The sequence below is a fragment of the Marmota marmota genome, unplaced genomic scaffold (assembly GCF_001458135.2).
Source record: "Marmota marmota marmota unplaced genomic scaffold, marMar, whole genome shotgun sequence".
Classification (NCBI taxonomy): domain Eukaryota; kingdom Metazoa; phylum Chordata; class Mammalia; order Rodentia; family Sciuridae; genus Marmota; species Marmota marmota.
In genome coordinates this window covers 8,953,519-8,977,735 of record NW_025999982.1, presented here as the reverse complement: position 1 = coordinate 8,977,735, position 24,217 = coordinate 8,953,519, and the positions used below count along the sequence as shown (strand labels likewise).

The 24,217-nt window shown below is 52.6% G+C and overlaps 2 protein-coding genes across 6 annotated transcripts; both read left to right on the top strand.

The window, feature by feature from the left end:
- Positions 1-837: 837 nt before the first annotated feature.
- On the top strand, positions 838-11,273 carry Treml2 (triggering receptor expressed on myeloid cells like 2). Of its 4 annotated transcripts, XM_048805257.1 has the most exons (6): positions 841-1,553; positions 3,536-3,856; positions 4,512-4,583; positions 7,632-8,043; positions 9,204-9,355; positions 9,604-11,273. In XM_048805257.1, exons 1-6 carry the CDS (start codon positions 1,502-1,504, stop codon positions 9,681-9,683), a joined length of 1,089 nt encoding a protein of 362 aa, XP_048661214.1. In that variant the 5' UTR covers positions 841-1,501; the 3' UTR covers positions 9,684-11,273. The 4 variants fall into 4 exon arrangements, with proteins under 4 accessions (XP_048661217.1, XP_048661216.1, XP_048661214.1 ...); XM_048805260.1 differs by lacking the exon at positions 9,604-11,273 and having other exon boundaries at positions 838-1,553; positions 9,131-9,331; XM_048805259.1 differs by lacking the exon at positions 9,604-11,273 and having other exon boundaries at positions 838-1,553; positions 9,119-9,331.
- Positions 11,274-13,841: 2,568 nt separating this feature from the next.
- On the top strand, positions 13,842-21,482 carry LOC107143627 (CMRF35-like molecule 7). Of its 2 annotated transcripts, XM_048805261.1 has the most exons (6): positions 13,845-14,178; positions 14,421-14,735; positions 16,512-16,587; positions 17,538-17,659; positions 19,300-19,361; positions 20,153-21,482. In XM_048805261.1, exons 1-6 carry the CDS (start codon positions 14,121-14,123, stop codon positions 20,381-20,383), a joined length of 864 nt encoding a protein of 287 aa, XP_048661218.1. In that variant the 5' UTR covers positions 13,845-14,120; the 3' UTR covers positions 20,384-21,482. The 2 variants fall into 2 exon arrangements, with proteins under 2 accessions (XP_048661219.1, XP_048661218.1); XM_048805262.1 differs by lacking the exon at positions 14,421-14,735 and having other exon boundaries at positions 13,842-14,178.
- Positions 21,483-24,217: the final 2,735 nt, after the last annotated feature.

The following is a 24,217-nucleotide window of genomic DNA, read 5'->3' as shown; positions in this document are numbered from 1 at the left end:
CATCTCCTGTTAGCCGGGAGGTTTGAAGTGACAACTGAATCTCCTTCCCGTACCCCCAGTGCCTAACCCCAGGAACAGCAATGAGGTTGGAAGAATAAATGGATTAATAAATGAGAGAGTTAACAGACAGTAAAAGTTTGGAGTCAGCAAAAACAAAAATTCTTTGGTTTGGGATCTGGGGGTTCAAGCTCAGGTTAAGACTCGGGCCATGCAAGCTGGAGACTTGCTGCTGAGTCCCATGTAAGGAGAAGCAAGGTGGCCCAGGTGGGTACCTGGAGGACACATGATCCTGGGGGTCCACCTTGGTCCCTGCAACCCAGCAGAGCAGATGACATGGCTACAGGATGTCAGAGCCGATCCTTTTGGTTCTCTTTCTGGGAGACGAAGTGAAGGGTGGAGTCATGGGCCAAATGCTGGGTCATTTCATCTGCAGCCGGGCGCCTGTGGAGGCGAGATAGGGCAGGGGCAGGAAGCTGTGGGGGCCTGCCTGTGTGCTGGCAGGGAAAGGGCAGGGGAGGAAGGGGCTGTGGGGTGAGCTGTTTGGAAAGGAGGAGGGTGAGGGGAAGCCTTGCGGTGTCTTTAGGAAGCCTGCAAGAGGGAGTGGGGGGTCTAGAGAGAGCTAGTGGGTGAGTAGAGATTACTGGAGTAGAGGCAGAGAGAGGAAGAGAGACAGTGTGTGTGTGTGTGTGTGTGTGTGTGTGAGAGGGAGAGAGAGAGAGAGAGAGAGCGCGCACGTGTACTCTCATGCATCAGAGCACAGGAACCTCTTCCCGAACCCAAATGTTCTTCTCTGAATCTTACAATTTGCATCATTTCCTCCCCATGACAAAAATAAGATTGCACGTGAGCCTGAAGAGGTTATCTGCACCAGTGAACAGAAATGACATGCGGGTGGAGTCTGCGAGGAGAGGCGGGGCCACGGAACAATGAATGAATGAGCGAGTGAACGGGAGTGTGCAAGAGAGTGAGTGTAAGTGAGTGTGCAAGAGCTCCTCGTGAATGTGTGTCTAGGGTTCAGCCAGAGGTCTCTGTCCCTGCGTCCCAGCCTGGAGGATTCCGGGAAAGTCTGTACCAGAGGATCCAGAATCCGTGCGGCAGCCTCTACCTGGATCTCCTGCCTCTGATTAGGAGTCGTCCCAGGGGACGGTTTCCGGGGAAAACCCAGGGAGGGCAGCCGAGCTGTCTGATTCTGTGAGCCCTCCCAGTGTTGGGGGGCCCCCAACTGGGTGGAGCAGCCACACCTGCTTGAAGTTCTGGGGAAGAGGGCGGAAACAGCCACCCGTGCTGCTCTTGCGATAGGCTCCTTGGGCCCCTGCGGTCTGCTGGTGGCAGTGGGTCCCACACTCCTTCACTTCCCTAAATGGGCAACTTCACTTTTAGAACCCAAGGTCCTTCCCTGGTAGACCCAGGTGGCACGTCCTGCGTTGGCCTGGGCCCTCACCTTGGATCCCCCAGGTGCCCTGGCCCCTTGCTGGGCCTCTGACTGCCCATCTGATGGAGCATGGCCCCCATGTTCCTGCTGCTGCTGCTATGGCTACAGGACTGCACCTCAGGTGAGAGGAATGGGGGGGGGGTGCTGACTTGAGGGGGGGATGCTGAGCTTTTCCTGTCCCCTGGGCTCCGCTTGTCCTTGCCCAATTGTCTGAATGTTTGTGAGTTGGGGGAGGGGTAGGAGGTTGGGTTGGCTTAGTAGGTCCTTGGCAGACAGGTAAGAATGTTCCATCCTGATATCTGGCACCAGGCAGAGCTAAGCCCTCATGCGGGAGCTGGGGTGAAGCTTTGGACCCTCTCATTGGCCCCTGTGTTCCTAGGCTCCTCTGGGACCCAGAACCAGGGACCCTTGATCCCCTGGCCTTCTTTGCTTGGCCTCTGTCAGGAAGGTTGTGACTGACAGGAGCCCATTGCTTCATAAATTCTCTTTGAACTCACTCTTTCTCGGAATGCTGACGCGGCATCCGGTCCCTTGGTGCTGTCCTGAAGGGAGCCAATCCCTGAAGGCCTCGCCCAGCCATGGCTACTAACGCCTTTGAAGGGGCCTCACCCATTCCTGCCTCCCTTGCTGCCAAGGCGACCAAATTACCACTTCCTGTTCTGTTCTGGGCATGGGGAGGGTTGGCAAAGTCTGCTCTCACCTCCTGTGAGAGGAGAGGTAGTGTAGGCAAAAATGCACCACCCCTGGGCAGAAGGGTTTCTCTCCTGGGCTAGGAAGTCCCAGGCTCCCTCACTGAATAACTGAGTTGGATCATTGTGTTTCGTTTTCAAGGGTCAAAGTGTTGTTTGGAGAAAGCACTAGTTTACTCAGAGCCTCAGCTTGGCAGTTGGGTTGGAAACTGGAACAGATGTCTGGGGTTCTGGGCCCTTAACCATCATGCTCTGGGCTCCTCTGGGGAAAGCTGGAACAACCTGCATTTGAGAGCAGGAAGTGTGCCTGCATTGAGCACTTACTGTGTTCAAGGCACTCCCATGGGGCATCTTTCTCACAGCAGGCTTTGAGGGGAGTGACATTATTCTCACTTGACAGATGGAGAAACAGAGATGCTAAATGAACTGCTCAGAGAGTTAAGCGGTTAAAATAGGGTTTTCACCCATGTCTCATTTTGACTCTCTGTTCTATCTTACTTCAGATAAGTGTGTGTGCATGCGTGTGTGTGTGTGTGTGTGTGTGTGTGTAAGGTTCTGGGGTGCAACTGTTAGAGGAGAAAATGCTGAACTTACACAGGCCCTCCCTGTGTCCCAAGTCCTCTCCACCATACCATGGATTATGAAGGACTCAAACCACATTTTCTCTCCAGGCACAGTATTTAAGATATTATAAACAAGCAGTGAATAATTGCAAAATTCTTGAGAGTTTATTTGCGTATGTGGGCATACTTGGTCTTTAGGTTTTATGTAACTAGAATATTTAAAAATTAAATGCCACTTAGAATGAACGAAGGTCACACAGTATTTAAAAGGCGGCTGCAATGGGGGTGGGGCTGTAGCTCAGCAGTAGATCTCTTGCCTGGCATGCATGAGGCCCTGGGTTCAATGCCCACACCCTCCTCCCCACAGCCTCCACTCCAAGACTAAAATGAACCTGTTTGGGAAATAAATAGCTACTCGTCATTTCCCCCCCAAATATTGGACTTTCTTATCTACCTCAGTGGTTTGTGTTTTGAATTTCCAGACTTAAGACTTGTCATTATGCATGAGCATCTGTCTCATGGAGGTGGCATCTGGGTCTTTCCCAAAAGACTAGGAATCCCTGAAGACTAGAAAATACCGTGAAGGAGGGGCTGTGTCTGATGGAGCTCCCAACATTAGGGCTGAATTTCCTGCATTAGCCTGGGTACTCCCTGAAGGACAGGTCAGCCTCCCCCACAGACGGGGAGCCAGCTGTCGGCAGGCCTGTGCATCTCCTGCATCAGAGGGGGGAGCTCTAGGGTGGAGGAGGGGCAGCGGAGCCCCTCCTTCACCTTTGGCTGGGGCGCGGAGGTTCAAGGTGCATTCAGCTCCTCTCTCTCCAGACCTTGCTCAGCGGGTTGTGTCTCCCCAGGTCTCCCCGCTGAGAGCGTGTACAACAAAGTGCAGCACCTGGAAGGGGAGACCCTGTCTGTGCAGTGCTCCTACAAGGGCCGCAAAAATCGCGTGGAGGGCAAGGTTTGGTGCAAGGTCAGGAAGAGGAGGTGTGAGCCCGGATTTGCCCGGGTCTGGGTGAAGGGGCCGGGTTACCTGCTGCAAGACGACGTCCAGGCCAAGGTGGTCAACATCACCATGGGGGCCCTCAAGCGCCAGGACTCGGGCCGGTATTGGTGCATGCGCAACAGCTCCGGGATCCTCTACCCCATGATGGGCATCCAGCTGGAAGTGTCTCCAGGTAAGCAGGCCTTCCAGGGCACTGCGATGGCCCGCACATGCGCACATGCGGTGTGTGCGCATGTGTGTGAGTGTGTGTGTGTGTGTGTGTGTGTGTGTGTGTGTCCTCCACTAACATCCAACAGAATAGGAATCATAATCCATAAACAGATTATGGGCATTATTGTTGAGATATATATATGCGCCCTGGGTTCAATGCCCAGCACCCTCCTCCCCACAGCCCCTACCCCAAGACTAAAGTGAACTTATTTGGGAAATAAATAGCCACTCATCATTTATATATATATAGTACTGGGGATTGAACCCAGGGCCTCACACACGCTAGGCAAGTGCTCTCCCACTGAGTTACATCCCTGATACTTAAAAAAAAAAATTGTTTTGAGATTCTCTTACTAATTTGCTGAGACTGGTCTCCAATTTATGATCCTCTTACTTTAGCTTTCTGTGTCGCTGGGATCACAGAGTGCACCATATCTGGCTAGTTCATTTTACAAGATGAAAAAAATGAGATCTAAAAAACTCTCCATGGCTCTGACCTTGCCCTGGGACACGGAATTAACAGGCAGCAGAGAGGAGATTTGAACCCAGGACTCTGCTTTGTTTTCTTCAGACCTCTGTTCAACATCTATTCACTGAGCCCCTATGATGTGTTTTAGGCACTGTTCTAGGTTCTGGGAATACAGTGGTGAGCAGAACCAGCCACAGTCCTGCCCTAGGAGGGAGGCCAGGTAACAATACCTCATCAGATAAATGATTTCAGGTAACAATAAATGTCCCTAAGAAATGTGATGAACTAGAAAGTAACTCAGAGATAGGGGATGTCCTGAGGATCAGAAGACACCTCCCTGAGCAGATGCCATCAAGCAGAACCCTGAATGATCGGGCCCCTCCAGCCTGTTGACATCTGAGTGCTTGGAAGGGCCTTCTCTGGAGAGAGAAACATGAGCAAAGTCCCTGAGGTGAGAAGGAGCGTGGCCTGTGTGGCTGGTCCATATTGAATGTGGGGCAGTTGGGTCAGGGGAGCAATGAGGGGTGGAGAGTAAATTTCATAATATTTGGCTGCTTTTATTCAGGATCTGATGCTGCAGAGTCAAGGAGCAGCCTGAATTCCATGACATGGAGTTGGGGTTTTATTCCAAGTACAGTAGGAATATATATGTGTTGTGGCTTGTTTTTAAGATGACGATGGCTGTTTATGGAGGATGGAAGGATATGAGCAGAACCAGAGAGACTGCGGTGGGTGTCTGGCTGGAAATCACAGTGGCCTGAAATGGGATGTGGGTGCTGGAGATGAGAGAAGTGGAGGGGCTCAAATCTATGTTTTTTAAACTCTCTGTCCAAGTGCATGTTTTGGAAGCAGGACAGGATTTGGTCAAGTGGAGGCGAGGAAAAGAAAATGATCAAGCTGGGCATGGTGATGCACCTGAAATCCCAGTAACTCAGGAGGCTGAGGCTAGAGGATCACCAAGTTCAAAGCCAACCTCAGCATCTTAAAAAGAACCTGTCTCAAAATAAAAAATAAAGGACTGGGGATGTGCTCAGTGGTAAAGCATCCCTGCGTTCAATCATCAGTGTCCCCCCCAAAAAATAGGGAGAGAAGAATCAAGGATGACTCCAAGTTTTTCTATTTTATCAGTAGTTGGAAGATGGTGTCACCTACTGGGTAGAGTAATTCTGAAGCAGAAATTAGTAAATCTGAAAGAAGAATTAGGAGAAAACTCAAGAGCTCTATTTTGCCTGTAATCTCAGCAGCTTGAGGCAGGAGGTTCACAAGTTCAAAGGCAGCCTCAGCAAAAGCAAAGTGGTAAGCAGCTCAGTGAGACCCTGTCAATAATAATAATAATAATAATAATAATAATATATATATATATATATATATAAAATAGGGATGGGCGTGGTGGTGCACACCTGTAATCCCAGCGGCTCCGGAAGAAGCTGAGGCAGGAGGATTGAGAGTTCAAAGCCAGCCTCAGCAAAAGCGAGGTGCTAAGCAATTCAGTGAGACCTTGTCTCTAAATAAAATACAAAATAGGGCTGGGGATGTGGTTCAGTGGTCGAGGGCCCCTGAGTTCAATCCCCAGTACCATAAATAAATAAATAAATAAATAAATAAATAAATAGTAGAAAAGCTCCATTTTATCATGCCAAGTTTAAGATACTTCCTAGAAGCCTAGGTGCAGATACAGAGCAGATAGCCAATCTGTCAGCCTGGGGTGCTAGTGACAGGTGACAGCTGGGGTGTATACTTGAAAGTGTCTCTGTAAGGGCACTGTTTAAAGTCAAGAGGACTGAAGAAATCCACAGTGATGGAAGGTACATTGGTGGTTACTTAGGGCTGGGGAGAGGAAGGAGATTGGGGGTGACCACTTGAGATTAAAGGGCTTCTTTCTGAGATGATGGGAATGTTCTAAAGCCGACTGTGGTGATGGTCATACAACTTGAAAGACTAAAAATGATAGAACGGGTGTATTGTATGGAATGTGAATTATATTTCAGTAAACATGTTTAAAACAAGTCAGGGGGATACAAAGCTCTCCCTTGGGAGGGTAGCACCAAGAACCGAGCTGTGAGGCCACCCCCGCCCACATTTCTAAGGTAGGAAAGGGTGAAGAGCCTCCCAAAGAGCCTGGAGAGAACAGCCAGTTGTGAAATTTACCATCCCCCCTTCCCTGGTCCCCAAACTCAGCGGCTGCATCCCCATTTCCTGTTGGGTCTGAACCAGGGAAAATGCTCTCACCTTGTCTGCTGCCTCCTCTTGGGAGGTTGGAATGGTGGGGCGCCTCCTGGAGGAAATTTGGGGTACTGCAGTAGGAATGAGAGAGGGAATTGGTGAGACTTAGCAGGCCATTGGAGAAGTCGGCTCTGCTGGCTGTCAGTCATTTTTCTGCCACCCTTTAAGACCCTCTCCAAGGTGGGTGTCCACATGCCGGCTCTCCTAAGGCACCAACGTGAGAGCTTTCAGAGGGTTCTTTGGGGGTGTCTTTACCGCTGAGCATAACTGTGGGGCACCAGATCTTCTTCCATGCCACCCTCAGCCACGCTGCTGCTTCTGGTTCCATTTACCCAGAAAAATGGCTCAAGCTCAGCCATCTGGCCCGTGACCATGGTCCTCGGGGAGGCCTCCTTTCTGTGCACAGTGGTGGGTGCAGCAGCCTCTCTCTGATTGTCTCTGATGAGGCAGACTCAACAAGACCCACCAGATCAAGGCTTGGTGGCTTCTCCCCGTCACCTGCCATCCAAACTCCAGACTTCTTTGGGAAAACGGGGTGGTAAAGAGCTGCGTTGATGGGCGAGGGGAGCAGGATCAGTCCTGGTGTGTGTTGTTAAGCCCTCACAGAAGGTGTTGGCTGTTGGTGGCTTTCTCTGGAACTTGAGGCCCTTGATACCCCCCTGTCCTCATCTCTGGACCTTAATGGACAGTTACGGGGTAGCTGGAATTGTCTCTGTTCAACATCATGTTATAGAGATCTCTCTAACCCACAGGAATGAGGAGGGCCCGGGAAGTGACAAGAGAGGTGGGAACGGGTGGTGCTGTCCCCTGGGAACAGGTGACCTGAGTGGGGAGGCTGAAGAGATCACATAAGTCTCTCCCTTCTTTGCTATGCCTCCTTCCTGACACTGCCCTCTGAGCAAACAAACACTCAGAATCCTAGGCCCAGGGCCAGGAGGACAGGACTTCCCTTCAGCACCTGGACAACTGTGTGGGCTGCCAAAATCTGCTCCCCACACCAAGGCCCTGGGCTAGGCCTGACATTCCTCCCTCTCTGGTCCTGCAGCCCTCACGACTCAGAGGAGCTCTCCTCTCACACGTCTGGACATCCTCAAGGGTCGGGTTCTCACGACGGCACCAGCACCCACCTCAGACCCTGACACCTCTTCCACTTCCAGCACAACCCTGTTTATACCTAGACTCCTCACCTTGGCCAGACTCTTGCCCTCCACTGCCTCAGGGACCACCGGGCCAACCTCTGTGACCAGCTACAGCTTCATCAGTACCAGAGCCATCACCACGGGACCCACGAAGACCAGGGGACCCACGAAGACCATGGGACCCCCACGGGTGACAGTATCTCCCAGTGATGCCAGAGCCTCTCCTGCCATCCCTACATCCATCTCCACCACATCCGGGTACCACAGCAGCCACTCGCCCACCACGGGAATATGCCACAACCAATTACCCTCATTCAGGTACCTGTCGGGTGACATTTCCCTACATGTGACCCCAGCTTGTGGGCCCTGAACAGACCTCAGGGCAGCTGTTGTTCCATCCCCACTGGAGCTCTCTATGCTACCCACATCAGGGTGACCTTCCCCTTTTGCTCCCCAGGACCTCAGTGTGGACTGCTGCTATTATGGGAGGTGGGTGACTGGAGGGGACATAAAGGAAGGCAGTGGGGATGAGCAGCAGGACCGAGTCTCCTGAAGAGTCTGGATGACAGTAGAAGGGAAGGACACAGGAAGGGAGTAGGTATTTTTTTTTTAATCCTTGCAGATTGAACCCAGGGATGCTTTGCCACTGATCTACGTCCTCAGTCCTTTTTTTAATTTTTAATTTTGAGACAGGGTCTCATTAAGTTGCTGAGGGTCTTGCTAAGTTACCTAGGCTGGCCTCAAACTTGTGATCCTCCTGCCTCAGCCTCCTGAGACACTGTGATAACAGGCATGCCTCACTGTGCCAGGCTAGAGTAAAGGGATAGAAAGTGGGAAATGGGGGATACTTTAATATGGGTCCCCCAGAAGCCGACTCTGAGATAAAGACTGACATCTTGTTTGGAACACTGGAATGTGGGTGGGGAAGAGGAACAGGGAAGGGGAGGTGCCAATTACTCTCGTGCCCACGTGAAAACTTAATACGGTGGGGGACTCTGGATCCAGTGTCACTTATGGGAAAGTCGAGGGAGCTGGAGCGTATACACCAGCTACTGTTGGTCACAAGCACCGCTGCCTGATGTGGGTGGCATAGAGAGCTCCAGTGGGGAAGGAAAGTTCTTCGGACAAAAATGTTTCGCTGATGTACATGGAAATGCTGCGGGCGACGGGGTGCAGGCTGGCCTCCACCCAGAGGAGAAAGGGGACAAGAGGTGGTCTCCGTCACCGAAGAGAGTAAGAATCTTGATTCCTTCAGTCACAACTGGGAGTCTCTTAGTGTCCTGCTCCTCCCAGATTGTCAGATTTGGGGACATAGTAGAGGAGAGGCATTGAGGTGGAGAGATGCCCCCTCCTCCTGGGGACGCCCTCCCTGGAACTCTGGGTGTCTCACTAGCTTCTGCCTCAGCTGGTCCCCAGGACGGGAGGCGTCGACCACAAAGGCGAAGGCGAGTGCTTTCTTTCTGGTCCGGCCTTTCTAGCGCAGCGAGCGAGCACACAGGGGAGCTGGTCTCCCCCCGCCCTCCCCCCCCGGACTCTGACCTCACCGTGCTGGTGGCCGTGCTGACCTTCCTCCCAGCGCCCGTGATGATGGTCATGGTCTATGGCTTTTGGAAGAAGAGACACATGGGAAGTAAGTGGAGCCACCTCTGAGCCTCTCCAGGGAGTAACTGTGCCAGGGGCTGTGACCCCAAGTCCCGGGAGGGGGGCAGGGGTCCCTCATCCTGTGTCCAGTCGAGAGGACCATGAGGCACCTGGCAAGGGAGGAGGTGGCCTAGCATCACCCTAAGGGGATGGCCTTGCAGGAATGAGGCAAAGCCAGGGTTCCGTGGCTCAGGGGCTCTGGGCAGGGCCTGCACCCCATCTCTCCGTCTCTTACAGGTTACAGCCTGTGCAATGATTCTGCTGGAGCCTGGGCAGAGCCACCAAGAAGACTAGAGCCCCTGTGGAAGCCGGCTTAGTTTGAGACCACTTAATGACGGGATGGGAATCTTCTCCCAGGGGGACACTAGGAGGCCAGATGAGGAATGGAGACCAGGGACTGTCCTGAGGGGAGGGGGGACAGCTAAAGCTGCCCTCTTTCCACCCAGGGCCACTGGGTCCTCAGCATCCTCTGTTCTCATCAGATTTCCCCATCCATGTGGGGACAAGAGTTGGGGCTCATGAGTCCTGAGGCAGCTGATGTTCCAACAGTCCCATGCTGAAGAGGAGAAGGGACAGTGACTAAGGGATGGGTCCACAAAGGGGTCGGTATTAGCAGATCCCAGAATTGTCCAAAGCTTCCCATTTGGCCATGTGTCCTGTGATGGGGCCTCTGCCTGCTGCAGCTGCTGGCCCCTGCCCCGCTAGAAGCCTGAAGAGCCCTCACCCTACCACTGCCACCTGCCGCTGGCCCCTCTTGGGAAGCTGAGAGCCCTTGGCTGAAGGCCAGCCTCTGCAGAAGCCGAACTCAGGACTCTCTCCCCAGGATCCTGCACCTGGGCTTCAGGTCTGAGTTCCCAGATGGTCCTGAGGACCCAGCAGCCTCCGTCCTCCATCCTGGGGTGCTTGAAACCCCAGCTCTGCGGAGGGTTCTCACCCACCAGACACTGGTGGAGGGGCTGTGGTTTAGAGTAAGGGGTCATCTCCTCATCCCCAAAGGGCTTCTATCCACTGGGAAAAAAATGACTCACTTGTGACACAGTGAAGACAACTCAGAGCTACCTCGACCTGGAGAAGTGGCCCAGGAAGGCGCAGGCAGAATGGGACCCAGGAAGCCTCAGGCCAGGGGTCCACGGCCTGCAGAGCCTGCCTTCCGCTCGTGGCTCCAAGTTGGCCTCCGATGTCTAGACCCCTGTCCTGGAATCTAGCAGTGAAGGATGAGGGGTTCCATCAGCCTGCAGTGACCGGAATAGCACCAGGGATAAGTGTGACATCTGTACCCTTGGCCTTGGCTCAGGGACCTCCTGGTGAGAGCGCAAACCTCATGTCAGGAGGGTGACATAACTAGGGCCTTGGTAGGCAGCTGGAGGAGCACCACAGGATGGCTGTAAGAAGAGGGGACAATGCAGAGAGGGACACCTCTTCCATTCATCCAGCAGAGGGCAGAAGGAGGATTCAGGTTGAGCAACTGACAGAACGGGTCCCAGAACGGACGGACAGACAGATAGACAGACAGACAGACAGACACACACACACACACACACACACACACACACGATGACCTCAGTCTGGTCAGCAAGCAACCTGCTAAGAGCCACTGCCCTGGCGTGTGACTAGGAAGGGCTTAACTTATCTGGGGAAAATGGCTTCTGGAGACCCCACCACCACTGGTGACCCTTTGCCAGCATCACTGACAGTCCTGATGGCACCAGCTCCCAGAGAGAGAGGCCCGATGGGAAGGGCACTGGAGAAGGAGTCAGGGATGGGGACCAGTGATGCCATTGTCACTGTGTGACCCTGAGCAAGTCACTAACCCTATCTGGGCCTCATTTTCCTCTCTTATGAAAGGGGACAATAATTCCTACCTCTCAAGATTGTTTTCAAAATACGACAAAATGACACCAACACTGCAAACGTGTGGATGCCGTGATGCTCCTGCCCCTCGGGTTCTTCTCTGGTTCTGTTGCTTCTCACATTTTGCATTTAAGACCTCGCGACGCCAGTTCTCTGTTTCATCCTCTCCCCAAGTCTCCTCGGTACATGGGTGTTGGGGCCTGAGACGCAGCTCCTTTGGTGAGGAGCGAAGGGACTGGGGCTGGTGAGGCAGTGACACTGAGATCAAGGCTGGGGTCCAAATCCCCATGCGTCCCCTCATCCCAGTGTGACCTTGGCCTGTCACCACCCCTTGCTGATCTTTTTGTTTATCTGGAAAAGGAGGATGGGGATGAGCTTTGAAGACCCTCCCATCACTTCCTGGGTCCAAGGCATGTGCAGGTCCATTCCGTGTCCACGACTCAGCCTGGGGGAGGCAGGGAGGTTGGGGAAGAGCAGTCAGCCCTGGCCTCGGTCAGCCCATGGCTTCAAGGAGAGGGGTGACATGGTGTGGCCTTCACTCAGGGGCGGAGGGCTGGAGTCCTTTGGGTGTGGGAGACCTGGGGATCCAGTGGTCTCAGGCCAGCCAGGCAAGCTTCACAGAAACGTGAGCCCCATGTGAGGCCTGGAGCACAGGCTGCAATCCGGAGGTAAGTGACATCTGCAGGGCCCTGGGAGTGGGGGCACCTAGGCCAGACAGGCCCTGGCAGCTGGGAGCTGTGGGCAGGTCTGCTGGAATGGGCTATGGAGGGACAGAGGGGCCTGAGGGAGGTACCAGCTGGTGGGTGCTAGACACAGGCAGAGGCCTTTAGATGTCCCTGAGTTCAGGCAGGGCTGTGTGGGGACCACCAATCGTCCTTTCTGACCACATTGGGGGCTTCCTGAAACTGGGGGGAAACTGCATGAGCTGTTTACCCTGAGAACCGGCGTTTCAGTCAGCTTTCCCACCGCTGTGACTAAAGGACCTGAGCATGCCAACTGCAGAGAAGGAATACTTTATTTGAAGTCTTAGTCTGCAGAAGGTCGGCTCCATTGATTGGGCTCCAAGTGACGCTGAACGTCATGGTGGGAGAGGGTGGCAAGGGGAAGCAGCTCACGTGGTGATCAGGAAGCAGAGAGACTCCACTCACCAGATGCAAATATATACCCACAGCCGTGCGCCAATTCCCACCTCCTCCAGCCACACCCCACCACTTTAGTTACCAGTTAATCCCTCCAGGAGATTAGATCACTGATTGGGTTAAGACTCTCACAACCCAATCATGTCTCCTCTGAACCTTCTTGCGTTGTCTCACATGTGAGCTTTTGGGGGACACCTCACCTCCAAACCATAACACGTGGGGACTCCATGGTAGGAATGTGGCGCACTGAGAAGGAACTAGAGAACTAGGTCCACCTCGCCAGCTCCTATGGGCCTGAGTGGCCTCTGGGACTTTCCCCTCAAATCCCCGGCCTCTGTCTCCTTCCTGTCCTCACCCTTCTCAGGTGAGCTTGGGGGTGGGGAGCCAGCTCCACAGTGGTCAGGCAGGGACAGGTGGGGCTGGCAGGGTTCCAGACAGGCCAGGGATGCTGCTGGCCTCAGTGGGAGAGAGCAGGGCTCCTGAGACCAGTTACCCCTGCGCAGGGCTTAGCGTTGCTACGAATAAAGTAGCCCCAGCCCCCACAGGTTGCACACACTCCTTCTGTGAAGTCTGACAAACAAATGTCAGATTCGCCACTCTCCCATTGGCCCTGAATGGGGTTTTTCAACGCGGATCACACAGAGGCGCAGGTGCCTGCTCCCCCGTCAGGACTGATGGCGTGTGGCCAGGAGTGGCGAGGGCACAAGTTTCTTCTGCTGGCTTCTGCTGGAGAAAGTCACCTTGCCAAGGCTAGACCTCCCTCCCCCGTCCCAGGGCGCCCTGCCTTCCGACTGACTGGCCTGGGGTCTGGGGCGCCGACGTCCCTTTCCCAGCTTGGGCAAGTCTGGAGGGCTTCTCCTGTCCTCAGGCCTGGCGAGGCCCTGGGCCCTGGGCTTCCCCGGGGCCTGCATGACAACCCACTCCTCCTGTCCTGTGCTTCTTTTCCCAGAGCCATCGACCCTCCCTCTGCCTCGCACAGTCTGTTCTCTGGAACCTGCGATGGTTTCCATAGCTGGTCTGATGACAGCTGTTTAAAATCGTCCTTGATTAGAGCAGTTTTTCAGCAGAGGCTGAGTGGGGTGCGGATGGCAGGCTGGGGGCTGGGGTGTGGGGATGATGTGGGGCTGCGACCCCCTGCTTTCCTCTTCTCCTTCCTCTCCCTCCTTCTGGATTTAACACCCCCACCAGCTTTGCTCTTTCCCACCTCTTCCAGGACCCTCCCCATTCCTGATTCCCAGGAAGTCAGTCTCCATCTTCTTCCTCCTTTTCTCCTCTGGTCCCCCACAGAGCTTCCCATTTTTCTGGAAGACCTGGACCCCAAGTCTACAACCACTGGGGACCAATGGGACTTAGGACTCTGGTCAGACCTCCAAAAAGGCCCCTAACTCTGTCCCCCACCTTCAGCAGTTCCTTGACTTGGGGGAGGGAAGAGAAATGGCTCTTATTTCACCATCGGTTCCTCCTCCCACAGCCTCGCCAGGGGGGTGGCCTACAAAGGGGAAGAGGCTGTGTCCTGGAGGAGCCTGGGCGGTCAGTCCCAGGGCTGTGAGCCTTCCAAACCCAAAGGTCGAGCCGAGGGCTGGAGGGTCCATGAAGGTCAAGGCCTCCTCCGTCCTCCCCAGATTCCCTGCTTCCCTACAAGATCTCTGCCATCTTCAGCACCTCACCTAGCCTAGGCTGAATCCCACCCAGCTCTGCCCCCTGATCTCAGGGCTTCCCTGCCCCCTCCCTTCCTCCCTCCACTGCAGTTCAAGAAGACGACCCATGGCCCAGGAGGCCACACACCTGATCCCCCTCATCCTGATGGTGCTCCTGGCCTCAGGTAAGGGACCAGGGAGGAGGGAAGGGCACGGGGGAGAGGAGAGGAGGATGGAGAGGTGAGATGCACATGAACGGGGCTCTGTGGAGGGGAGAGCGAGGAAAGGGTGCCCTGTGGCCAGAGGCTGGCTCTGGGGCACTTTCTGAGGGTAGCCACAGCAACTTGCTCTCTGAGGAGGGAAACCCCACTTCCTAGCCCTGCTGTGGCAGGTGTGGGGGCTCTCTGACTTGAGGGTGTGTTCTCAGGCTCCTGGGCACAGAACACAGAGTTCCTACAAAAACCAGAGGGTGAGATGATCGTAGTGAGATGCTGGTACAAGCCCTCCCAACGCTCAAAGGTGAAGACCTGGTGTCGGAAAATGCCAGCAAATTATTGTACATTACTAGTGGGCAGGGGCAGGAAAGAGCCCCAATCCTCCATCCAGGATCAACTCAAGCTTGACTACTTCGAAGTCACTATGACTAAACTCAGGGTGAATGACTCCGGAGTCTATTATTGTGGAATCTATGAAAATACCGAGGTCTACATTCTCAGAACCATCCATCTGAAGGTGTTTAAAGGTGAGTTATCCCCCTTCTTATATATGTGGCTCTTGGCCTTCCATAATCACAAGGTGTCAGAGCTGGAGAGGACCTAGAAGTCATGTTCTCCAACCTTCTCCTACCTAATATCTGGGGCATAAGAAGAAAAGCCCCTTGCTCAAGGTCACCTCTGATTCTTACTCTTCTCTCCTGAGTCCTGTGCAGGGTATGACATTTGGGCTTCCCTTGCGTGAAATGTGCTGGCTGAGAAATACGGTGAAAAATCACATGACACAGCAATAATTTTGAAAAATGAGGGTGGGGCAGCTCTGCGACCTTAAGGGTCCTGCTTCCACACTGGGAAGAGAGAGTAAGAACCCACGTTTTCTTTGTTTATACAAGGGGGCTTCAAAAGGCTTTCAATGTAATCTTCTTTTGCCAAATAAGGTAGTAGGTGGGCTGTCCAAGCCCAGGGTAACGCCCAAATCCCTGAGCTCGAGGGCTGTCCCATTGGTAGAGCTGGGATCATTCCCAAGGGGAGACCTAACTCCCCATGGCTCAGTACTGAGTAAAAGACCACTCAAGTAGCGTCACGGGGTGCGTCCCACAGTCACCTGGTGGTCGAGGGCTGAACTGGCACTAGAAACTGGAGTCTCCTGGTTTCCAATCGATTCTTCCTTCACGTGTTTCTCTTAACATTTTTGCTGCCACCAACAGGATGCTGCCATCTATTTGGAAGGAACTTAGAGCATCCCCAAGCTTGAGCACAGCCGAGGAGCAGTCCTTTCTTGGACATCCCCACCCCTGATCCTAACCCCAGTGTTCTCTCGAGGGGCTGTGGGGTCCGCTGCACAGAAAGACCACAGGGCAGTTCTGGGAGTGGGGTGGGTCCTGGAGAAATGTGAACAGACAGGAGGCAGCTAAAGAGCCAGGCAGGCGGGAGACTCAAGGGCTGAGACCTGGAGGGGTCGCACCTGAGGATCCTCACCCTGGACCTGCCCCTAACCACTGAGAGCCTTAGGGTTTAGAATGGCAATTTAGGGGTGATCACTAATTCTGAGGCCCCTGGGTATTCTTTCTAAGAACTGCAGAGTTGCAACCCCCTGCCTTTATCTGTGACATCAGAGCTCGAACTGCACCTTTGCAGCCCCCTCTCCCCGTGGAGCTGAGTCTGCCCAGCCATTTGGTCTAACAGGTGCCTGAAGGTCATTCTTGGCCATTTGCTGTCCAAGTTTAGCTCAGTGCTCATTTCACGTACATCATGGGGGGAAGCTAGGCTGTGGAAGGGGATCCCAAAACCTGAAGTCCCAACTGTATGCTGGAGGACCCCACGCCCAGAGAGAAAGACAGACATGTTCATAAAGGGCTAGAACAGACATGTGCATAAAGGGTGGTAGGTGCCTCAGTAGAAGCATGTTGGGTAGAGGCCCAGTGAAGGGAGGGGTCGGACAAGCCCAGGGTGCAGCCTCTCACCCTGGAAGGACTCTGAGGTGGTACCCCCCAGCCTTGATGGATGATGAGCAGGAATTTATTTAGTGGAGACCCCAGGGTGCTTAGGGGGAGGCTTTAGGGGTTGGAAGTGTAAGACATGCTCAAAAATAGCAAAAACAGAGATGCCCACAACATAACCGATATACAAGTGACACTAAAGCCGCTCACGCTGTGGCACTTCCCGATGAGGGAAATCGAGCAGCACATCCCCTCCTGGTCCAAGGCCATGTGTGGGCTCCTCCCATCCAGGGCTAGGACCTGGGAGTGGGAGACCTGGAGTGCAGGGGAGCAGATGGGCACTCCACATATTGTCATCTCTTACAGCTTCAACCCCTCCCACCACCAGGAGCATCAGAATGACAACAGCCATGGCCTTTGCCACCAGCCCTGTCATTGGAAGGTACTGCTGAGCCCCTCCCCCAATCTCTTAGCCCTGTTTCCTCCCACCCTTGGTGGACTGTGCCGGGTGCCCCCAACTACTGAGGGCGGGGATTCCAGGGATGTAGCCCGATGCCAGGCAAGACCATGGCTGTGGCTTCTGCCTCTGTCCCTCTTCCAGCCTTCTCTATCTTCAGAAAGAGCAGGGAGCCATCCCAGAGCTGCAGGGGGTCTGGGGAAAGGCATGGTCTGTAGTCATTGATTGTTTTCTGCTGCCACCCCAGAAAGCGGGTCTCTGTCCCCTGCCCTCTACCCACCCTACCTGCAGATTGTGAACCTGGGCTCTTGTAAACCATCCCAGGTCAAGAGATTAACCCAGAAATCAGGTGCCTGTCAGTGGAGCTGAGAGATGTCCCTGGAACTACTCCCTCGCCCCCCTCTGACCCTGACGCCCAGTCACTTTCCCTAGGAGCCTGCTCCAGCGTAAGGATGCCTACCTCTGTGTCCTTCCTCTGACTTAGGACAGGACCTAGGGAAATGCTTTATTAGCAGGCAGAGCTGTTGTCAGATGACCCTAGTGTACCCTGAGAGCCGCCTGCACCTCGCAGAGAAGGGCTGGGGTGAAGCAGTAGGGACAAAGGTCAGTTCAGGAGGCTAAGAGGGGTGAGTGCAGACCTTCCAATGGCGGCCCGGAAGGAAAGTTAAGCTGCAAAAGTCAGAAAAGGAAAAGGAAAAAATCTCATGACATCAGCAGCATTCTTACTTTGCAGAGGTGAGACCGTGAGACTTGCTAGGCAGAGCCCCTGCCAGTGTGGCTGCCATTGTGACTGTCTCCTGCTCAGCCCAGCAGCAGGGACAGAAGGGAAGCCCAGGAGGGCCTGGAGGGACCACAGGCATGGGGAGGGATGGTTTTCTGGCAGGAGGTGAACCTGGACTCCAGCTCCCCTCACCTGGCCGGTCCTTGTTCCCAAGCCCTTCAGGCTACCAGAAGTGGATATTCATCTCCTCTGGCGTGGTGGTGGCCGTCCTGCTGCTGGGGTTCATTGTCCTCATGGTCCTATATCTCAGGAAAGCCCGAGGAAGAGACAGGAAAGGTGAGCCCCTGTCCTTGGCTCTGGGTGGACTAATGACTGCTCAGCCATTTACAGGCAGTCCCCTCACGGTGGGGACAAGGCTTATCATGCTCATTTTACCAACAAGGAAACTGAGAAGAGGTGATGTGTCCAAGTGGCTCTCCTTCCCTTTGCCAGATGGCAGGTCCCCTGGTCCTGAGGGTTAACCAGTCCTCCTTAGAAGCTCAAGGTCAGTTTACCTGAAGCCAATTCAACTCCATGCCCATTTACCTGAATCTAGGTGTGCTAGTATTATCCATTTGGGATCGCATACTTTTACCATCTTTATGTTTAAGGACTTTTTAACAAGTCTATGTAATGAACTTTTCCGGGTAATGACATTTAAAAAATATTGTTGCTATCATTTTTATATTTCATCTTCCTCATGGTAGGGGATGAAATGGGGAGATAGAGGCCAAAAGACACCAAGTAGCAAATATCCAAGATGAATAAGTCAAAAGACCTAATGTACAACATGAGGGCTGTGCTAATAATGGCATATTCTGTGCGGGATTTCTGCAAAACCAGGAGATTACAGCTGCTCTTGCCACAGGGAGGATTATGGGTAATGAGGAGAGGATGTGTTAATTTCTTCTACTATGGTAACCATTTCACTGTGGTTATATATTTTGTAACATCATGTTGTACACCTTAAATATACCCAATGATTTTTTTTTCTTCCATGTGCTGGAGAGGGAACCCATGACCTCAGGCATGCTAAACACATGCTCTACCACTGAGCTACACCCTCAGCCCCACAATAAAATTTTAAAATACATAAATGAAAGGGGAACAAAGGGGATTTTTTTTTTTTTGCCCTCCTAAAAGCACTTCTAGGACTTTAATCTTCAAAGTTTAAAGTTTCTATCATCAGTTGCATGTGAAGTCTGCCGCACTTTGATGACTTCTACCACTTTTCTTGATTCTTTTTTGTTGATTGCTTTCTTTAGAACATAAAACTATGTGCTTGTTAATTGTGTGCCCTGGAGATGGTTCTGTTGACAACAAGATTAAAATGTATGCATGGGTCAGAAGTATATTGGAGCTCGTGGATATGAATTTTTCAAGTACAAATCCTCAGGGGAAGAGAGGATTATAAAATTTTAGATGTATATTTTTCAAACGGTATAAAATCAGTTTAGTGGGTCACAACAGCATTTTTATAAAGCAGAATAGAAAAGCAAAACGTCAAAATGCTTTGCACAATTTCTCACTGAACTTTGAAAAGTGAGTGCCCAGGTGTGAGAGTGTGAGTTTGTGGGGTAAATGGTATTTCTCATTGGGGTTCCTGGTTCAAAAAATTTGAAAGACATTACTGCAAATATCTGCATCAGCAAATAGATCCTACCTAAATTTGATGTTTAAATTTGGAATTCTCTGTGCACTGATAATGAAGTTTACCTAGCTTAGGCCAGTTAGACACTGGCAGCTGGGTTGTTTTGCTCCGTAGTGTCCCTGGATACTATTCTGTGCCAGGCACTTGAGGCCTCCTCAGGCAGGAACAAGCTCTGGCCTCTCCCCATCAGAGTCCCTTCCACCACCCAGCCAGGGCCTGGTCTCTCTGCCTTATTCCACGGGAGCTGGGTAGAGGTCCTTCCCCTAAGTTTGAGTCTTCTTCACAGGTGAGAAGGAATCCCACCACATCTATGAGGACATTTCAGATCACAAGGAAGTGAAGGCCCCTGTGAGTAGGACAGCCCTCCCCTGGGACGGGGACCGACAGCCTTCCCACATACCTTAACTTCCCAGCCTGCACTTTCTCACAGTTTCTGTTCACCCCAGACCTTGACCTACTCATGGCTGCTTGGGCCGTCACCGCCTTGAGACCCATCTACTCACTTCCTTTCCCCAAACTCCTCAATTCAGGTTCCTTGGAGAGAGTTGGCTGACCTGGCTCTTGACCTTCACCCCAGGCCTTCACAGGAGGCAGCTTCTCCTAAGAGGTCGGGTCAGAGCCTGCCTAGGGATTGGCTGCCTGGGTTCAGTTGCGTGGGGCCAACACGGGAAGCAGCATGGCTCCTCAGGGCTGAGGACTGGGCAGCTTCTCTTGGGTAGGCCTGTCCTGTCTAAATACCTAAGATTCTTGGAGTCACAGAAACATAGGATGGGAAGGACCTCAAGTCCTCGGGTTCAGCCCTTGTGTAATGCTGGGATCACACTACAAATAACACCCCATCCAGTGTTCTAGCCCTCTCCCCGGGGACTTTGCCTCCGTGGCTCTGGAGTGGAGCCTGGTTCTGCATTTTTAACAAGTTCCCAGTGATGCTGATGAGGCTGCTTCACAGACCACACTGTGTAGCCTTCTTCCTCATGCGCGGTGACCATGAAAGCCATTCACGGCCAAAGGCTCTGCAGGATCCATGCCTTGTCCTACATCTTATCTCTGTCCTCCACTCAGTTCCGGGCACTCTGAGGGCCCCTGACCACTGCAGCTGTGATCTGTACAGTGGGACGTCTATCTTTTTTGATTTCCAGGGCTTCCATCAGCAGATCCTCTCTGATGAGGACACTGGGGCCATCTGCTATGCGTCACTCATCCATCTAAACCACTTTGGCACTGAGGACTCCATCTACAGTAACACTCACCCCAACTCCAACCTGAAGCCCGTGCCCGACCCCCTTCAGACTGTGGAATATGCCAGCATTACCGGAAAAAGACTGCCACCCTCCCCGCCAGCCGCCCTCAGTGGGGAGCCTGGGAATTGAAGCAGAATTCACCAGGCAGTGACCACTGGCCAAAATGCTCCCTAGGTACAAAGCTACTCTACCAGCAATGGGGGGACTTGATGTGGCAGAGATGACCACAAGCCGTCAGGGGCCACGCCCTTTGGAGGCAGAGTGCTGCCATAGACAAGCTGTGGGCATAAGAGAGGGGTTTCTGGGTCCCTCCCCGGTACCACCCCCCAGGGGCTAGGAAGAGTGCTACAGCAGAGTCCAACTAGGCAGGGGCCTGGGGCCCTCTGAGTAACCCATTTTTTTTCTTTCTTTTCTTTCCTTCTTTCTTTTTAAAAAATATTTCTAGTTGTGGATGGACACAATATCTTTATTTTGTTTATGCAGTTTTTCACGTGGTGCTAGGGATCAAACCCAGTGCCTCACGCGTGCTAGGCAAGTGCTCTATCATTGAGCCACAACCCCAGCCCATCTGAGTAACCCATTTCTTGCCTCCCTGTGTGACCATCACTTCCTCTTGACCAGGGGCCACAAAATCCTGCCAGATTGTGCAAGTTCCCCTGTTGGTGCTTCTCGGAGTTTCTAGGCCAGCGCTGGGGAGTGCTGCCCACCCCAGCTCCCTCCTCTCCTGCCTGGTCTCCTGATTCTACCTCCATTCCCACCCTTGGGATTCTTAGATTCTGCCAGGAAGAACAGTGGGATGTGGGCAGTGCCCACTACTCTTGAGCCCTTGCCCTTGCCAGGTAGTGTGGGTAGGGGAGCTTCTTCCCTGTGGCCATTCACACAACTCTATCCGAATTGATTCGGACTCCTCTGCCCTCCGTGGAAGGCGTTATACCCGCATCTTAGTCACACCCAGCAGGCTGCGCAGGGCCCTGCTGGAGACAGGGTCTCTTTTTCTTTATGTGCCCTCAAAGAGTGACTCTGAATGCTGAGTCCGGGGGGAGGGGGGGGATCCAGGTTAGGTGGCATCAGGATAGTGTTCTGCTGTCTCTGGGGAAGCTCCTTGGGAACTGCAGGCTTGTCACTTCTCAGGGTCACTGGACCTGTGTTCCCCAACTTGGGTCTCTTGCCTGCAAGTGGGGATGTAAACCCCACTTTTCAGGCTCCAATAAAGAGTCCCGTGGACTCAGCTTGGCCTTCAGTCTCTCCATGAAGGGAGCTCGCCTGTTCCTGCTCAGGCAGTTGGTTTGTGAAGGTTTTTGTGGAACAGGACATGGCCTGCCCTCAGTCACGAGGAGACCTCGGCCTTGCCCACAGGGTGGGACTAAGGCCAGGCTGCACCATGGCCAGAAAGGGAGTGAGTGGTTGGGCAAGAGAAGGACAGGAGGTTTGGTGTCTGGGGGGCTGGGCTTCCAGGATGAGGTCTTCCTCTGGGAGCAAGGTGAGCAAGCTCCTGTCATCTCTGACTGTGACATCTGTGCTGCCATCATCTGCAGTGTCGATGGCAGGATACCAGTGTTGATATGGTCTGTCCTTGGCCTGGGTCACCGTGGGACACAGACTGCAGACCTGTGGGGCCAGGCCCTCAGGTTGTGGGAGGTGGGAATAGGGAGGGAGTTGGGGTCTCTGAGTGTCATCCTGGCTCCTGGGGTCTCTGCCCTGCTCCACTTGCCCAATCCTCCTCCTGCAATCCAGATCTGACTGCTAGAGGGAGGCGATGGCTGCACTCTGACTCTACCTGTCCCAGCCTTGCTCTGAGGAGGTCATTGGGATTGACCACCAGCCACACTTGACCTTTGGTCCTTCATGACCCCCAGCAGCACTTCTGCTTTTGGTCTATATTTTCGCCTATGTACCCACTGGGGGAGCCCATCTTCACCATGTGCTCCCCAACTTGGGTCTCTTGCCTGCAAGACTGGCTGCCACCCCAGGAGTTATCCTGGGATTAAGTTTCCTCTCAAACTGTCAAAACTGAAGGATTAGCTTGGACTGGAGGTCCTCGAGCTGACTGACCTGTATTCATTAGAGAAATATTTATGGGTGCCACAGACAGCCAGGCACTTGGCTCAGGGTTGAGGATACAGAAGTTAATTTCAATAGGCCAACATGGAGAGAGCACGTAATGCCAGATTCCTCCATGTGGATTAATGGCTCCAAGATCCCAATTAGAGAACTACTTTTTCCCATTTTGCAGATGGAAAAATTGAGGCACAGAGAAGCTAAGTAACTCCCTCAAATTACACAGCTAGTAAATGGTAGATCCTAGACTTTTTAACAACTTCATTTCTGGGTCCGTGTTTACTGAGAATGTGTGTGTGTGTGTGTGTGTGTGTGTGTGTGTGAAAAACTAGTGACAATACAAACAGGCACAGATACAGCTGGAGGAATGCTGCAGGGGTTGGGGAAGGGTGGTGGAACATGAGCTTTTGTGATATAAGCCTCCAGAGGCAGGAGGGGATCACAGGGGTGCAGCAGACCTGTGGGGCCAGGCACTCAGGTTGAGGGAGGTGGGCTGGAAAGTTCAAGGGGAGAGATTCCCAGTTCACAATTAGACCCCAGGACTTGGGTGGTCCTTTCCATCCCCAGGGAGGAGGCTGGCCCTGTGACCACCAAAGGCCTGGGAGTCCCTTTCCAGAGCTGTGCATAGCCTTTCCCTTTTCTCAGTACTGGGTCTCCATGGCAACAGGCCACCCCTAAACCCCAGGCCCCAAGGTCGAGGTAGGAGGGGATTGCTCATCCTTGACCTGGAGCCCCAGGAGGTGTGAGGTCATTGTCATGTCCAAGCCACCCACCCCAGGAGCAGCGTCCCTGAGGGTCTGTCAGCAGCTGCACAGCCGCCGCTTCCTTTGCCTCTCCTCCTCTTCAGACACTTGGTGCCACATGGGAGGACTCATTCCTCAGCTCGTCCATTTTATTTTTCAGTGGTGGCTTCAAGCCATCGCGTCTTGAGATGGTCTGTTATGCAGCAACAGGAAACCAAAACACACAGCCGAGGCAGATCTGGAGAAGAACGAGGGGAGGAGGCAGGCCGTACTCACCAGAGACCAAGATGTACAGTAACGTGATGATAATTACTGTGCCATCCTTCCCCGGGAAGCCGGCCAAGGTGACAGGATGGAGAGGCGGGAAGCAGCCCATGGATGGGTGGGAGTGTGATATGCAGCAGAGCAGGCATCGGGAGCACAACTAGCTATCCATCTGGGGGAGATAAAATTAGGTCCCTACCTTATGTCTCACACAAAAAATAAATTCCTGGTGGGGTTTAGACCTCAATATAAAGAGCTGAACAATAAAATGTTCAGACAAAAATATAAGAGTTTTTATGACTTCAGGCTGCAGAGGGATTTCTTAAGTAGCTCATCAAAGGCCCAAACCACAAAGGGTAAAAAAATGTAATGTTATTGACTGTATTAAAATAGAAAACTGTGGTACAAAAAAAGGTCCTGGGAATAAGGTAAGAGGGGGAGCTGCAGACTTGGAACTGTTGTTGCTCTGCAGATACCTGATGAAGGATCAGAGGCCATGATTTGTAAAGAGGTCATTCATATCAATTGGAAAGGGACAAACCATTTTCAAATGGCATATAGGTAAAAACAAAGCAGATGAGAACGTTGGAAAAACCAAAGGCATTTAAACAACATTGAGCTTCCCCAACAACCAGAGAAACTCAATTCTTAACTAGATATGTATCTCTAGCAGAGGCAGTTGGGGGTTTCAAATATATCTAATAATTTATTTTAAAATACATGTAGTTATTTTTCTATACACACAGAGACAGATGTTCATAGATAGAAGGATAGATAGATGGCTTCCCATTCATTTTCTGATTCTGAGAGTTGATGATAATCCATAGAAAAATATTTAGTTCCATGTATGAAATTGAGCAGCCCAAATGACTTTTTTTTTTTTTTTTTTTTTTAAAAA